The following is a 15,416-nucleotide window of genomic DNA, read 5'->3' as shown; positions in this document are numbered from 1 at the left end:
GCCCCCTTCCCAGGAAATAACTATTTTTCTAAAGCTAAACTCATGGTCCTAAGAATTCAAGAATTTCATTCCATCTTTCTGATTAAATAACACACCAAATCCTAGCACTCTGAGATTCATATATGCCTATCTTGATTACCTTGCACTGCCTCCTTCTAAGAACACATCAGAGGAAATACCTAGTGTTATTATTACTTTAAGTACTAAAGGGAAAAGAAGAAATTAACACTTACTAAGCACTTGGTATGCTCTCATTTGATTTTCACAACCCTGTAGGTAAATATTACCCCCCACTTACAACATTAAGAAAATGATGTTAAATAACTTGCCCACAACACCATTAAAGAGAAGCCAGGACTCAGAATTTGGCTAACTCCCTACTCAAGGGTTTTTCTCCAAAGGAAATCATCACTTAGGTGCCACTGAACAGTTGACCACTTTCACATCAATTATTTGTTATTCTAACCCAGCAGCCCTAAAAGCAAGATATGGATAAAATAAACCATCAACTCTTCATTTCATGGAATCTATATAGTATTTAGAGAATTCTCTAAAATGTCCTCAGAGGTGAATCCCAGCTCTTTATATCATTTCCCAATTCCTTCTCAACAGAGACTCGAACAGGAGGGCTCCTTTTATCACATCCATCCTAGTAAGTTACCGTGTCATTATAGCACAGCTATTAAAAACTCCTGAAAGTTTCCTTTTCAAACAGGATTTTCTACCAGCACATATCTCTCTGTAGGTCTTTAAATTTAAATAAATTCAATTTTCACATGATAACTTGCCTGATGGTATTCCTAAGTGTTTGTTACTACCACCAGTTTAAAAAGTTGTTTTGTAGTAAATTGTGAGCTAAATCTTGATTGAACTGCAGTTAAAAAAGGAAAATAAAAGTCTATGTTTAGACAGACTCCCCATCTATAGTTTTCCATTACAAGCTTGGGAGGGAGGGGAACCTGTACATTCAACATTTTAAATCTGTTTTTAACCCAACAAGATGACAAATGACTTACAATAATGCAATGTGCCTGAACTCTTCTAGCATGTTATTGCCACAAAACACTCACATTATGTTACAACATTATTATAAAAGGAAAACTGACATTCAATCCCTTAAATTATTGAATATTATTTTTACAGAAGTTTAATGTTACAAGGATTTTTTAGCTTCAGGAGTTTAACACTTATAACGGATAAAAGGAGGATTTTAAGAAAAATAATGATCTCATGAAAACAGGTTTGGGTTTTTTTAAACAAAGCTGTGACCATAATACATACTAAACTTAACACTTACACATGTCCAAAAACACTTCCTATTGTAAGGTAATTATTTCTAATACTGAAGGCAAAACAAATTAAAACAGAGCAAACATTTGCAGTCAAATGTCTGCAAAATTTTGAAATGGAGAAAAATGATGTCAACATTTTTTTGTCCTTTTATTTGAAAGGCTCCAGTCCAAAAATAAACAGTCATCGGGCTCATCAACTCAGGTGCGGAAACTCATTAAAATTGAGATTTGGAAGCGAAGAAAACAAGATTCCCAGGATTTGGCTTCTTGGGTAAAACTGCCCTGTGCCCCACACCAGAAACCTCACGCAGCCACAGGGGCCCAGCCCACCCTGCCCGCCTCTCCGGGGCCGCACCTGCCGAGGCCGCGCCGCCAGCGCCCCCTGCCGCCCTCCCACGCCCCAAGACCCGCTCCCACCCCCAAATCCGCGCCCCTCCCGCACCGCCCCCGCCCAGCGCTCGCCCGGAGCTCGCCCCGCGCTCGCCCCACGCCGAGGCCGCGCAGCCTGCGGGCAGGGGCGGGGGCGCGCGGACGCGAATCGAGGCGGGGCCGCCACAGGGCCGAGAGCACGGGCGCGTCCCCGGGACCCCCGCTGCGGCCAGATCCGAGCCTCACCTACCTACGCCGTATTTCTCCTCCTCCGTGGGGGTCCACATGGCCGGGCCGGGCGCGGCCCCGCGTGCGCTGCAGCCGGGCAACAACGCGGCGGGGACGGCCGCGGGCCCGGCTGTGGCGCACCGCAAGCCGAAGCGGGGGCGGTCAGGCGGCGCGGGGCAGTGGGCGGCGCATCCTTCACAGGCCGTCCGGGATGCCGCCGCCGCCGCCACGTCCGGACCGCGAGGCTCCGCGGGCGGCCCAGCAGTTCCTGGCGGCGCGGCCGAGGGCTCTCCACCTGTCCGTTGCCGCTGCTCCCGCGCTGCTGTTCGGTCCCTCACAGCTCTGCTGCTGGGCTCCCAGCGCCGCCGCGGTTCGGCTCGCCTCAGCGGGCTCGCAGGACGGCCGCGCATGCGCCACTCCCCGGCGCGCGGGGGCTCGCGCTGCCCGGGCTCGCGCCGCCCGAGCCCGCGCGCGAGCCCACGCGCCGCCGCCGCTGCCGTGCGCCAGCGGAGGGAAATCCGCGAGAAGGGGTTGGGCAGCCCCGCGGGGGTCAAGCCTGGCTCCTCCGCTGACCCCCGCCCTCGACGGCGGCAAGCGCTGGAAGAGGAGGGCTGGGCAGGTGGAAGGCCCTAGGCCCCTAGAGGCTTGCGTGCCTAGTGCCTCCTGCCAGACACGCCGAGATTGCCGCGGGAGCCCTGTCCGAGAGCGGAGGGCCGAGAAAGAAAGATACTGTCTTCGGACCCATCCCAGTGTCACTCACAGGGTGGTCACGACCCATCCCCGGAAAGGTCCCTGGAACCACTCTGCTTCTCGCCAAATCCGAAAGCTGGAGTCGCCGCAGGAGAACAAGGTGGAGCATACTCAGGCCCCTGGCTCCTCATCTCTGGGATGCCGTCTAGGCCAAAGTCCTGCCGCCTCCTTGGCTGTAGTTTTGCAGAGTTGGCCTATGCGGTTTGGGGTCTGAACAATAATAGCAGCCTTCCTAGTAAGGAAGCACTTCTTCGTTGGGATCTGGTATCCTGCCCTGAGCACTGCCTCTGCTGCTCCTAGGTTTCTGCCATGCTGACTATTCGGAGTTTCTGGCTCCATCCCGAAACTTTCCTCCTTTATCTCCTCCTCCCAAAATCTGTTGCCTCTTACTTCTGCAAATATCACCTTGTGACTCTAGATCAACCATTCGCCAAAGACCAGGATAATCCTGGCAACTGCAGGACTTCTTCCATCTACATATGGACCACCCATCTCTGTTACCGGCACTTCGGAGCCAAAACCCTGGTGTCATCCATCAGTATCACTCATTTTTTTTTTTAAGATTTGTTTTTTAAAAGATTTTATTTGTTTATCTGAGAGAGAGAGAGAGAGAAAGCATGAGAGGAGCAGGGAGCCCAATGCAGGACTCGATCCTGAGACTCCAGGATCATAACCTGAGCCAAAGGTGGTTGCTTAACCAACTGAGCCACCCAGGTGCCCCCACAATATCACTCTTGAACACCCCCACTCTTCAAAGCCCAGATCAGCGCCTCATTTCCAGGAAAGCTTCCCTGATCCTGCAGCTAACAGACTGGACCCTTCCTTCTTTTGCCTAGGATTCCAGTTGTGTGCTTTTGTGCCTTATTTCTCCCATAAGACTATCAACTCCCAAAAGGCAAGCTCCAGACTAAAGTCATCTTTCTGGTCCCTCAGCACCTTGAACACCTGACACACACCTGTTGAGTAGGAAGCAAGACTAATATGAGAATATCTAGATAATCAACAGATCTTGTTGATTATTTCTTCATAAAGACCTTTATAACTGGTTCTACCTCCCAGATCTAAGCTCACCTGGATTGTTGCTGCAGACTTCCAACTCCTGACCTAAAGACTCCCACCAATGAAGGCTGCCCACTGCTGTAAAATATTCTGTCAATAATTGAGTTTCTCAGCAGTTAGATACATTGAGGGGTTGGGGGAGTCCAAGAACATAATAAAAAAGATATCCTTATTTATGTAGCTAACTGTTCCAGGAAGAACTCTGCCCAGTATCACCATGGAATGTCGTAATAGAATGAAGCCACATTCCCACAAAGCCTTCTCCAGGGAGCTTTCTAGCAAGTGGGCCAAGTTATACAGACCTTCCAAACAACCGTAAAGCTTTTATCTCATATCTTAGTTTCATCCTATTGGCTGGTGTACATGATCACAGTCTCAGAGCCTAAGGACTGGTTTTCCCTAAGTTTACTCTCTTGCTCTCAGTCTGAATTCATCTTGGGTGCCTGCTTCCCTGGACAAAGACAGTCTCAATCAACAACTGCAAACTACAGCTCAGGGATGGGAATGCATTAATCCCAACTGAAAAAAGGGAACAGAAAAGGAGCCAAGGTGAGAAGAAGGACATCTGATAAGTCCCAGACTCTACAGCCTTTCTCTTTGTACTAAATTTAGATTTTCTTGAAGCAAAAGAGCAGAGAGCACGTCATGGAGAATCGGCCTTCAGCAGGGATATGCACCTGCTTTCCTATATCCACAGCATCTGCTCTGAGTCCTTCCTCATGCTCCCAGTCTACTCTCACCCCACACATACATACCCCTCCCAGCATGTGAGCAAACCTCCAGCTTTCCTCTGAAAGTCAGGCTCGTCAGTGCCCTGCCCTCCCCTCTTCTCCATCCACTTCCTTATGTTTTCACCACCACCCAGCTTCATCATCTGCTCCTTCCTTGTAACGATCTGCAAGTGGGTGTGTCTTCAGTGTGTAGGTGACAGTGGGATGACACTGACTTCGGACCCATCCCAGTGTCACCCACTGTCTTCAGACCCATCCCGGTGTCACCTACAGTGTGGTCAGGGCCCATCCCCACACTTCGTGACACCCACATGATGACACTGTGGGTGACACCGGGATGAGTCCGAAGACAGTGTGGGTGACACTGGGATGGGTCTGAAGACTTCCTTGCAGGATCTGCAAGGACTCACTGCACCATTGTTGCTACCTGCACTCCATTTTCACCCGGTTCTGCTCCACAGGTTCCTTCTGTGTTTCCAGGAACATCTGCCCTTTTGGTATTCTTATCCACCATTCCCTCTCTTCCTCTCTCTCTCTCTGACTTTGAAGAATCATCTGGTCCAGATTATTTCAATGCAATTCATTTGACTCTCAGAAAGTTCTGGTTTCTGAGCCTGTCACCTCCCAGAAGCTGCTCTCCCAGAAGTCCCCAGGGTCATCCCAACTCCAGATACAAGCAGCTACCCTTCCCTGACTCTGACTGGGTCTTTGCATGCAGTATCCCAGAACCCATGTACTCTCCTCTCTTGAAACTCATGTACCCTCCTCACCCTCCAAGGGCCACTCTCCCTGGGAAATCTTCCCCAACTGCCCTTGGCTAAAGGGGATTTTGCTCTCCCATAAGGACATTTCCTGTAGTACCTGCTCATCCCAACTTCCTCCAAGAGATCAAATGTGTCTGCCTTGAACATTGACAAAGTCTGTTTCCTTCCTCAGTTGCAAAGATTGCTTTTCATTTATTTTTACCCCACACAGAGACTAACATAATGCCTACCACCTATCAGGAAGTCAACATATACTCTTGGGTGAATGAACTACCTGTATGTTTCCTGAGACCATAATGCAATAGGCTAGAAAGAATTGAGAAATTTACATCAGCAAATCACAAGTCTCTCAATTCAGAAACTTGAGTTAATAAGAGTAAACTTCCTTGATACAGGAACATTGGCTTTAATTAAAAATTCACTGAGACATCTTACTGAGTAGCTATGTAAAAGATAAACATGGTTTCTTATCTAAAAAACAAGTCTGCAAACAATTTGACTTAACATGTCACTATTACTTTTGGGCTGAGCTCATTACTTCAGATGCTAAATTACAACTTGCTGATGGAGGAAGGAATCAAGGCTTCAGCAGGATGACCTTTAAGACTGCTGGCTATTAAAAATAGCTCATAACCAGGGCAGCTGAGTGGCTCAGTGGGTTAAAGCCTCTGCCTTTGGCTCAGGTCATGATCCCAGGGTCCTGGGATCAAGCCCCACGTTGGGCTCTATTCTAGGTGTGGAGCCTGCTTCCTCCTCTCTCTGCCTGCCTCTGCCTGCTTGTGATTTCTATCTGTCAAATAAATAAATAAAATCTTTAAAAAAAAATAGCCCATAACCAAATGTATTTTGTATATAACATACAAGAATTGCAGACAGCATCATCGTTTTCATTCAAATAGAACTTAATCAACAATTTTTTAACATAAGCAAACTCCATAACCAAACTCCCCAACCCTTTTGGTCACTGAGGCCAGCCCTCTCTACAAAGCTCTATGAGCTACACTTCATATCTTCTCCTGTTTTTTCTGCTGCCTGGAGAATCAGATAGCAGCATTTAAGGAGTCAGCCAATCTGATGACTCAGCTCATAAAACAATGTGTGGCCACAAAGATGATGTTTATCCAGGAGCATCCTGGAGGCTCTTGCTACTGAAGTCAGTGAGCAGTAGGCAAGTGGTCCACGATGCTCAGTCTCCCAAGAGTTTCTGGCCAAGGTGCTAGAACATCACTCACTTCCCTCCCCCAGTGGTTGATCTCCTCTGGTACTCTATACAAGCAGAATGAGCAGAGATGGGCGGGGCAGTTCAGAGACAAGCAGTGGCTAGAGAGGCAATTCTAAGAGGACAGGTGATAGTGGTCACATTCTGCCTTCTCTTCCTCACTTGGTGCCTGCAGCTAGGGCTTCTGCCCATACACAGCCCAGGGGCAGGTGGATACGAGGCTCAGAAACACTTGTTACCCAATGCACCTCTGCCCTGCTGGGTCCTCTAGAAGTGAGTCTGCTCTGGTTAACAAAGCATCTACAAAGCTAGTTTTCTTCATGGCAGAGAGATTCAGAGGCTAGTCTCACTTCACCTGCACCCCTTATGTTCCCCCAAAGCAACACCTTTTTGGAAGCCTCCTGTCAGGAGGCAACATTGGCACAAAGGGCTAACAGAGTAGGTTAACACAGAGCTGGCTGACAAAGTTAAGGTCCTTTCAGGTAAGAGACCTAAGTGACTAAGAAGATATTATTAGTATTTTGCTTTAAATTTTGCTGCATCTGAATATCTTCAGGGTGGGGAGGGGATAGGGAAGAGTGTGAAAAAGAGACAGATTAAGCTGTGCAATATTTTATTATTTTCCCTAAAATGACAAACTTCAACCATCTGTTTCTTTTTTATCAACCCATTCAAAATATTATTAAAATGCAGATTCCTTGCAGTTCACCAAGGTCTTTCAAATGAGATACGAACAAAACCTCCCTGATTTCCACCACTGGAGACTAATGTGTATTTCTGCATGGGCTGTGGCTTTTCAAGCCCCCGCCCCGCAGCCCCCATGAGAAGCAGTCCTAGATATGTCACAGGTTCCTCAGATACCCTGCCCACTCAAGACTGTGAACTACCCAGAGACAGTGTCATGCTGTGTTGTTTTTGATGTTGTTAGTGCCTTGCACATGAGATTTGACACATAGTAGGTGCTCAATAAATATTGCTTAAATGAATACATTAGCAGATGAGTGCTTTTATTTACTTTTCCTGAAATGTATATCATTGTTACACCATGGGTTTTGTTTGTTGTTTGTTTCTGGCCAGGAAAAAGGGAGGAAAAACTATGAAAAATAAATTACCTCCCCCCTCCCCAAGAAAGTAAGGGCAAGTAGATAGAAACTTGACATTACTCAGTTCTCCTCTCCCTTTGGGGGAAATAACTGTGTCCTTGAATTTCTGCACTAAGTCACCAAGGAGGAATTGAAACTAAAAAACCTTGGAGAGCAATTAGCAATGAAACGTACTAATGTCAAGAAGTGAATTTTATGGGACCATATTTGTAATATTAATTGGGCCTCTGCGTAGCTAAATAGTGAAATTATTGCTCCAATACAAATAGCCCCGAAAGAGAAAAACAGCCCAAAATAGCACAGATATTGCAAATCAGGACAGAGGTAATTTCTCTACACATAAAAAGCAACCAATTGCAATGCTTTCACTAATTCACTTAAGTGCAAAACAAAGCATGTTTGTTTGGTGTAGTATCACCTACCTTATCTCTGAATTGCTATGGAGCTGGGGCTAGAAAGGGAACCTTCATTCCCACAAGCCCCTCACACTTTTCACCTTGCAGTGTAGGAAATTTTAATCATTCATTCACCAAATATTTGTTAAGCACCTGTTATGGACCAGGTCCAGAGTAGAAGATGTTCACCATTTTTCCCATCACAGAGTTTCCCATCTAGTTGGAAGGGAGAAGAATTGAACCAAATATCACACAAGTGAATCTATAATTGGAGACATAAGTACTAGAACAGAAGAGTACAGTATACAAAGGGAGCATCCACCAAGGGGCCTGACCTAGTTTGGTAAATCAGGGAAGACTTCCTGGAGGAAATGGTGTTTAAGCTGGAACCTGACAATGCAGACAAATCAGCCAAGTAAAGAAGGAAAGTGCTCTACAGAGAGGGAGCAGCATTTGGGGTGGTAGGTCTGATGAGTAGGAAGCTTGATGTATCTGAGGAATGGAAAGGCCAGTGTGAGCAGGATCTGATAAGTGAGCAAGCAAATGGAGAGTGGGGAAAGATACGGCTGGTGTGGGAAGCGAGCCAGGTCCTTGCTGGATCCCATGATCTTTGGGCACCAACCACTGCTAGGCCTTGGGTCAGAATAAGAACTGAGAGATGTGAGTCAGACCAGGCCCTAAGACCAGGTTCCTCAAGGAGATCCTGGGCTTGTTGGGAAAACAACAGAGGTAAAAGCCCATCCCTTTTTGTGCTGGGCTCAAAGGCACCAGCGCACAATCCCTAATTCTCAGCACACACAGCAAAGGCTGCACAGAACCATTTCTCCCCCAGGACCACTCCAGACTTCCCTCTCCTGTTCAAGCCAGTTCTTCCTTGATTCTCCTAATGGCACACCTGAGCATGGGCTCAGCCTTCATCTCTCAGGGTCAGAGGGGAAGAGAAGCTTATCTCCTGTTGGAGCTAACTCTCCAAAGTCTAGAAGGGTCTCTGCCACCTTCTTCAATGGCAATCTGTTTATGCTAAGGTTTCTAGAGAAAGAACATCACCAAGCATCCCAAGAAACAATTGGCCCTGAATCCCATCAGAGCTGATCTCTTCAGGAACATTCATATAGTAGAGGATGTGAGAAAAAGAAATCCTTAAGAACTCTCTTCTGAAAACACACCTTGGCTGTGTACTAAGAACATGCAGGACCCCAACCCAGGCATAGCAGGACCAGGGCTCGCCCTGTTGACACTGAGGAAGAGCAACTCTAAGCGATGGAGACTATTTTCTTCTCCACTTAGCACTGAAGTTGATGGATCTGAGTCTATCATATGGGGTCATGAATTATGGAAAGATTGGTATAATGATCATAATCCAGAAAACTGTCCTGCCAGGATCCATGGGAATTTTCCATGAGAACTCATCACCATGTGGCCCAGCTGAAACCACAACTGACGCTCAATCTGTCCCAAACCCAACCTGTCCCTTGTGGGCTTTTTAAAGTGTAAGTGACCTAGTAGCAGCAAATAGAGCTTGAAGGGTCTGGGTTCACACCCAGCTCCAGATACTTCCCAACTGGGTGAACCCAGGCAAGTAGCTTGACCTCCCTGAGCCCAGTTTTCTCCTCTGCTAAGTGGGAATAATAGCTTCCATGTCAGGGATGCTTAGGGGGATAATGCCTGAGAAGATCTCAACACAGAGCCTCACACAGGGCAAGTGTTCGCTCAATATTGGGAACCCACTCCCTGCCCCACCAGCTCCAATCACTCCCCAGAAATGCCGGGTCTCCTTGTTTTTGTGAAATCTACTTCTCCTTGGAGCCAGCCTGTGATTCAGTCACCCCCATCCAGCTGGGCTGGCCTCCCGCATCCGCCTCTCACCAGCCAGCACTTAGCTCAGCACCAGCCCCTTCTCTCTCTCTAACACCAAAAGGTATTGATTTCCCTGATCTATTTCCAGGATGCAACACCCTTGAAAGCCACTTATTCCCCTCACTGTTCTTCCATGACCATCACATCCCCTACTCATAGCCACTTTTCCTAGAGCCACAAGGTCCTCATCTGCCAAGGCTTAGATCTGTTTCATTTTGCACTGGTTTAAAGGTCAAACATGAATTTTTCCCCATTATTGTACTGTCTCTTGTCACACAGACTCTCTCTGTTTCATGCATTAGTCACAGTCTTGCTATCAAATTAAATATTCCTCGGTGGTTATTTTTAGAGAAATCTTTTTCTAACTCTACGTGGTACAATGATGTGTGTGCACCCACAGTTCTGGGATCCAGGCATTACCAGGTGGGCTCCAAATTGTATGAGCGCTCAGAGTCCTCTAGAAAATAGCAGCCAGTGGAGCAGTGGAGTTTGTGACCTGGTTCCGTCCATGGAATCCCCTGCCTGGCTGAAAGTAATTAATCGTTCAGGCCCTGGATGATCCAATCATTCATGTGTACTAATTCATCAGTAAGTCCAGGAAAGGCCCAAAGTAGACTCAGAACAACTGTGAGTTAAGCAAAGCAAGTCTGTAGCACCCCAACTGCTTGTTTGGTTCTCTTCTCATTCCTAGTACAAGATCACCAGGAGTAGTTGTGTCTCTATACCCTACACCCCCATGGGAGGAAAGAGCTTGACTGAAGCCTGAGTGAATGGTTGTGGTTACATGACTACCTATACCTGTGCCATCTTAACCTACAGAGAGGCCAGCATCAGTGGAGAAATGAAGCCCTCTGAACAGAACTGCAGACCTCCCTGCAGTGGGTCCACATGAAGAAGGAGAGCCTTGCTAAGTGTCAGTTCTCTTCACCCACTTGAGGGCACTGTGAGGATCAGAAACCATACATGCGTTAGACTTAAGGAGCTCACAGTGGAATAGAAGAAACGAAACCCATGGAAAGGGACTAAATAATAAGACAGGATTTAGCACTTCTCCCTGGGGCACAGACTGTGGGGAAAGGATAGACTTCTCACTTCTGATGCTGCTTTCCACATGCTGGTCTCCACTGGTTATGATACCTCAGCTGCACTCACCCAGAGCAGTGACACTGGGGGGAAAGGAGGAAGTCAGCTTAATCTTGGGTTCAGTTCACAGGTCCAGCTGGTCTCACACCAAGCTTCTTTCTCCCCCCAGCCTTCATCAATGAAGAAAGTGATGTTTTAGCCTCCATCTGCGTTTTATTTCTCAACTTGTTCAGAAATGAGATTGGGGGGGAAGGGACAATTTTTTTAACTTTTTTTAAAAGATTTTATTTATTTATTATTTATTTGACACAGAGAGAGAGATCACAAGTAGGCAAAGCAGCAGGCAGAGAGAGGGGAAAGCAGGCTCCCAGCTGAGCAGAGAGCCCAATGCGGGGCTTGATCCCAGGACCCTGAGATCATGACCTGAGCCGAAGGCAGAGGCTTAACATACTGAGCCACCCAAGTGCCCCAAAAAGAAAGAATTTATTAAGGGTACTCTCAGAGAGGCCCCGGAGACTATAAATGTTATGGATGTTCAGAAGCAAAGGCCAAGTGGAATGGAAAAATCCAGGAAGGCTTGGGCTGAGGAGGCAAGGTCTCTGAGGATGGTTGAACATGGCTCAGGAGTAAAGGACATACTCTTGCTGGAGGTCTCGTGAAATAAGACACAGATAGAAGAAGTAGAAAAGACATGGGGAAAACAATGATGAAGCCAATGTGACCAGAGCCCGAGATTTCCTTGAGAGAGGTGGCAGGTGGGTGGAGGCAGATGACAGAATTCCTAGCAGTCAGGAGAGATTAGTTTGGCCACTTGGTCAAGGCATGTTAGCCAAAGGCTCTGCCAGCTCCATGGAAAGTAACTGGGGGCAGAGTTGAGGACGGTTTAGAGGAGAAAGTACAGGGTGGGCTGAAAGGTTACCGTGACTGTGACTGTGACTGTCCCATGGGCCCCTGATGTTGAGATGTGGGCCTGACCTGGGGAAATGGCACTGAAAACTAGGCAGCGGAGACTTCATGAGGCCTTCAGGAAGAAGAATGTGACCTTGAAAACTGGCTGATGGATGAGGGGGAGACAGTCCAGGAAGACACAAAGGTTTGACCTTGAATCACTGCAGTGAGTGGGGAAAGCCCTGACAGGGCCTGTCAAGCTACTGGGAGAGCCACACTGAGGAAGGTACAAGTGTGGATCACTTGATAGGATCAACTCCCCCAGTGAGGAGAAATAAAATCAGTAAATGGACAAGTGGGAAAATGAGCATCTTCTTGAACCATCAAAGACAGACAGAATGAAACTATAAGACCCCTTTAAGGGTCACTTGATAGGATTGGCTCCCCCAGTAAGGAGAAATAAAATCAGTAAATGAACAAATGGGAAAATGAGCATCTTCTCGATCATCAAAGAAGGACAATGTGAAACTATAAGACCTCTTTATTGGTCCATCAAATAAAAAGAAAAATAATTAAATGATAGCGTGCAGGAAGTTAGGTGCAGGAAGACAGATGCAAGAAGTGGGGTGGGTCTCGTTGACACCCCCCACGAGCAATAAAGCAAGTGGGTATCACAAACCCCCGAAATACAGAGCCAAAATATGAAAAGAGCCCAGATGTCCATCGACAGATGAATGGATAAAGTAGATGTGGTATATATATATATATATATATATACAATGGAATATTACTCAGTCATCGAAGTAATGAAATCTTACCATTTGCAACTATGTGGATGGAACTACAAGGTATTATCCAAAGCGAAATAAGTCAGTCAGAGAAAGACAATTATCATATAATTTCACTCATATGTGGAATTTGAGAAACAAAACAGGGTCATGGGGGAAAGAAGGGAACAATAAAATAAGACAAAATCAGAGGAGATAAGCTGTTAAGAGACTCTTATCTATAGGAAACAAACTGAGGGCTGCTGGAGGGGAGAGGAGTGGGGAGATAGGGTAACTGGGTGATGGGCATTAAGGAGGACACATGATGTGATGAACAACTGAGGAATCACTGAACTCTACCTCTGAAACTAATAATACACTATATGTTAATTAACTGAATTTAAATAAAAACAAAGAAATAGGAGCATCTGTGTGGCTCAGTCGGTTAAGCATCTGCCTTGGTTAAGCATCTGCCTTCGGCTCAGGTCATGATCCTAGGGTTCTAGGATAGAGTCCCATGCTTCTCCCTCTCCCTCTGCCTGCCACTCCCCCTTCTTGTGCTCTCTCTCTGCCAAATAAATAAATGAAATATTTTTACAAAAATAAACAAAATACGGGGCGCCTGGGTGGCTCAGTGGGTTAAAGCCTCTGCCTTCAGCTCAGGTCGTGATCCCAGGGTCCTGGGATTGAGCCCCGCATCGTGCTCTCTGCTTAGCAGGGAGCCTGCTTCCTCCTCTCTCTCTCTCTCTCTGCCTGCCTCTCTGCCTACTTGTGATCTCTGTCTGTCAAATAAATAGATAAAATCTTTAAAAATAAATAAATAAACAAAATACAATAATTAAAACCAAACCAAAACAAACAAACAAACAAACCAAAATGGATCAAGGAAAAGCCCCATCCACACATTCACTGCAATACTGCCTGCATATGTTGGAAACAACCCAAATGAACACCAGTAGGAGATGAATTCACTAAACATGGGGCATTACCCCTGCAATTTTATGCAACCAATACCAGCAATGAAAGCCATATATCCACGTGGAGAATGTCATTATATAACATTCAATGAAAAATAATCATGCCCAAAACCCTCTTCACAGCATAGTTAGAATTATGCAGGAACAATTGCATGTGGAAACAAACCAGAGTGAAATTTACCAAGACATAAACTCTCCTCTTTTCTGTAATTCCCCAAACAATTGCTTTAATACGAAACAGTGCAGCTTTCTCAGGAAACAACACACACAGGCAGGATGTAGAATGAGGCCACACTACACTCTGCTGCCCTGCACCCTGGGGTCCACCTCCTACCCTCCTTGGAGCTCATTCCCTCCTGGAGGAGTTCCTGAAGCTGGACTTCCATAGTAGAGAGCCAAGGACAGCACTGGGCATGGATTCCTATGTTTGCTTTAACCTCTCCCCCCTACCCAGGGTGTCTTGTCTACACATCCACCCTGGCTGGCCCAGCCTCTGACTTCCAGAGCACAGGACCCATTTTTCTTTTTCCCCACAGCCAGTGAGAGCTTTGGTGTCTTAGCAGATACCTAGAGCTCTGCAAGGCTCCCTACAGGGTACTTGGAGAAAGGCTGCCACTCGCCTTCATTAAGCTGATGGTCTCTACTGCCCTACCTACAGCTCCCACCTCTCCAGCTGGGCTTCAAGCTCTATCACACCACTGAAATGCCTGTGTTAAGGCCACAAGGATGTCTGTAATTGAAAATCTGTTGGTTGTCTCTGTTCTTGTCCCACTTTTCCTGCTTAGCAGCATCCAACACAGTAACCATCCCTTTCTTGGAACACTGGCTTCAAGAGACTTCCAAAAAACTACACTCCTGGTTTTCCTCCTACCTTATGGTTCTCTCTCAGTCTACATTCCTGGCTCTTTCAAGTCTTCTGGGCCTCTGCCCCAGGATTAAGTCTCCTTTTCCATCTATCTCCACATTCTCTCCTTTCTTGTCTGGTTTTGTGGCTTTGGATCCCATCTAACTCAGGATGTCTCCCAAAACCTCTACCCCAAACTCCATCACTCAGGCTGCCCTCCTGACACCTTGGATGTCTTAACAGTATCTTGAAATGAAAATGGCCAAAACTGCACACCCCCAAAGTCTCCTTATCTCAAGAGACAGCACCTCCAACACCCCAACAGCTCCTGGCAACACTAGCAATCATCCTTGTCACCCCTCTCCTACCTCCCCCACCCCCATCCATTCTACAGTGAGTTCTATGACTCCAACTCCTAATATATCCCAGATCTCCCATCATCCCAGACCAAACCACTCTCTTTCTCACTCGGAATTCCGCAGCCTTTTGTTGGTCTCCCTGCTTCCACTTTGCCCCTACAATTCTTCCCAGGCAGCCAGAGGATTTTTTTTTTTTTTTAAGTGTAAATCACAGCATGTCATTCCTCCAGGCAAAAGAATGGCCTCCCAAGAAACAAAGCCTCTACACTGCCTTCACTATTGCTATTCCGCATTGTATTAGAAGCCCCAGTCAGTGTACAGGCAAGAAATATAAAGGCACAAAGATTGGAAAGGAACAAGGAAAGCTGTCTTTATTCACAGATACCATTATTGTGAATGTAGAAAATTACTAGAGCTAATACATAAATTTAGCAATGTCACCGAATACAAAATTAATACATTTAAAAAATCAATTGTGTTCTCATATACTAGCAATAAACTATTCAGAAATTTAAAAATTTTTAAATTCTACTTACAATAACATCCAAAAACTAAAAAGATGAGTAGTTAATGTAATGTAAGATGTGCAAGACTATAAAATACTGCTGAGAAAATATTTTAAAAGACTTAAATAGAAAGATATGCCATGTTCATGGATTGAATATAATCAAGGCCATATTGTATTGGCAGATATGTAGACAACTAGGTGATCAACAGAAGAGAATAGAGTC

At 46.2% G+C, this 15,416-nt stretch overlaps 1 protein-coding gene across 9 annotated transcripts in view; it reads right to left on the bottom strand.

Annotated features, from left to right (window-relative positions):
- The window catches only part of DOCK3 (dedicator of cytokinesis 3), a 578,190-nt gene extending 575,891 nt beyond the window's left edge, over positions 1 to 2,299 (bottom strand). For all 9 annotated transcript variants that reach the window (XM_059161016.1, XM_059161023.1, XM_059161018.1 and 6 more), the window contains exon 1: positions 1,912 to 2,299. In XM_059161016.1, the coding sequence (XP_059016999.1) occupies positions 1,912 to 2,299 (388 nt within the window). The remainder of the gene's footprint in view (positions 1 to 1,911) is intronic.
- Between the last annotated feature and the right edge of the window lie 13,117 nt (positions 2,300 to 15,416).

The sequence above is a fragment of the Mustela lutreola genome, chromosome 2 (assembly GCF_030435805.1).
Source record: "Mustela lutreola isolate mMusLut2 chromosome 2, mMusLut2.pri, whole genome shotgun sequence".
NCBI lineage: Eukaryota > Metazoa > Chordata > Mammalia > Carnivora > Mustelidae > Mustela > Mustela lutreola.
Note: the sequence above shows the minus strand (reverse complement) of the source record. Positions and strands in the feature narration are given on the sequence as shown.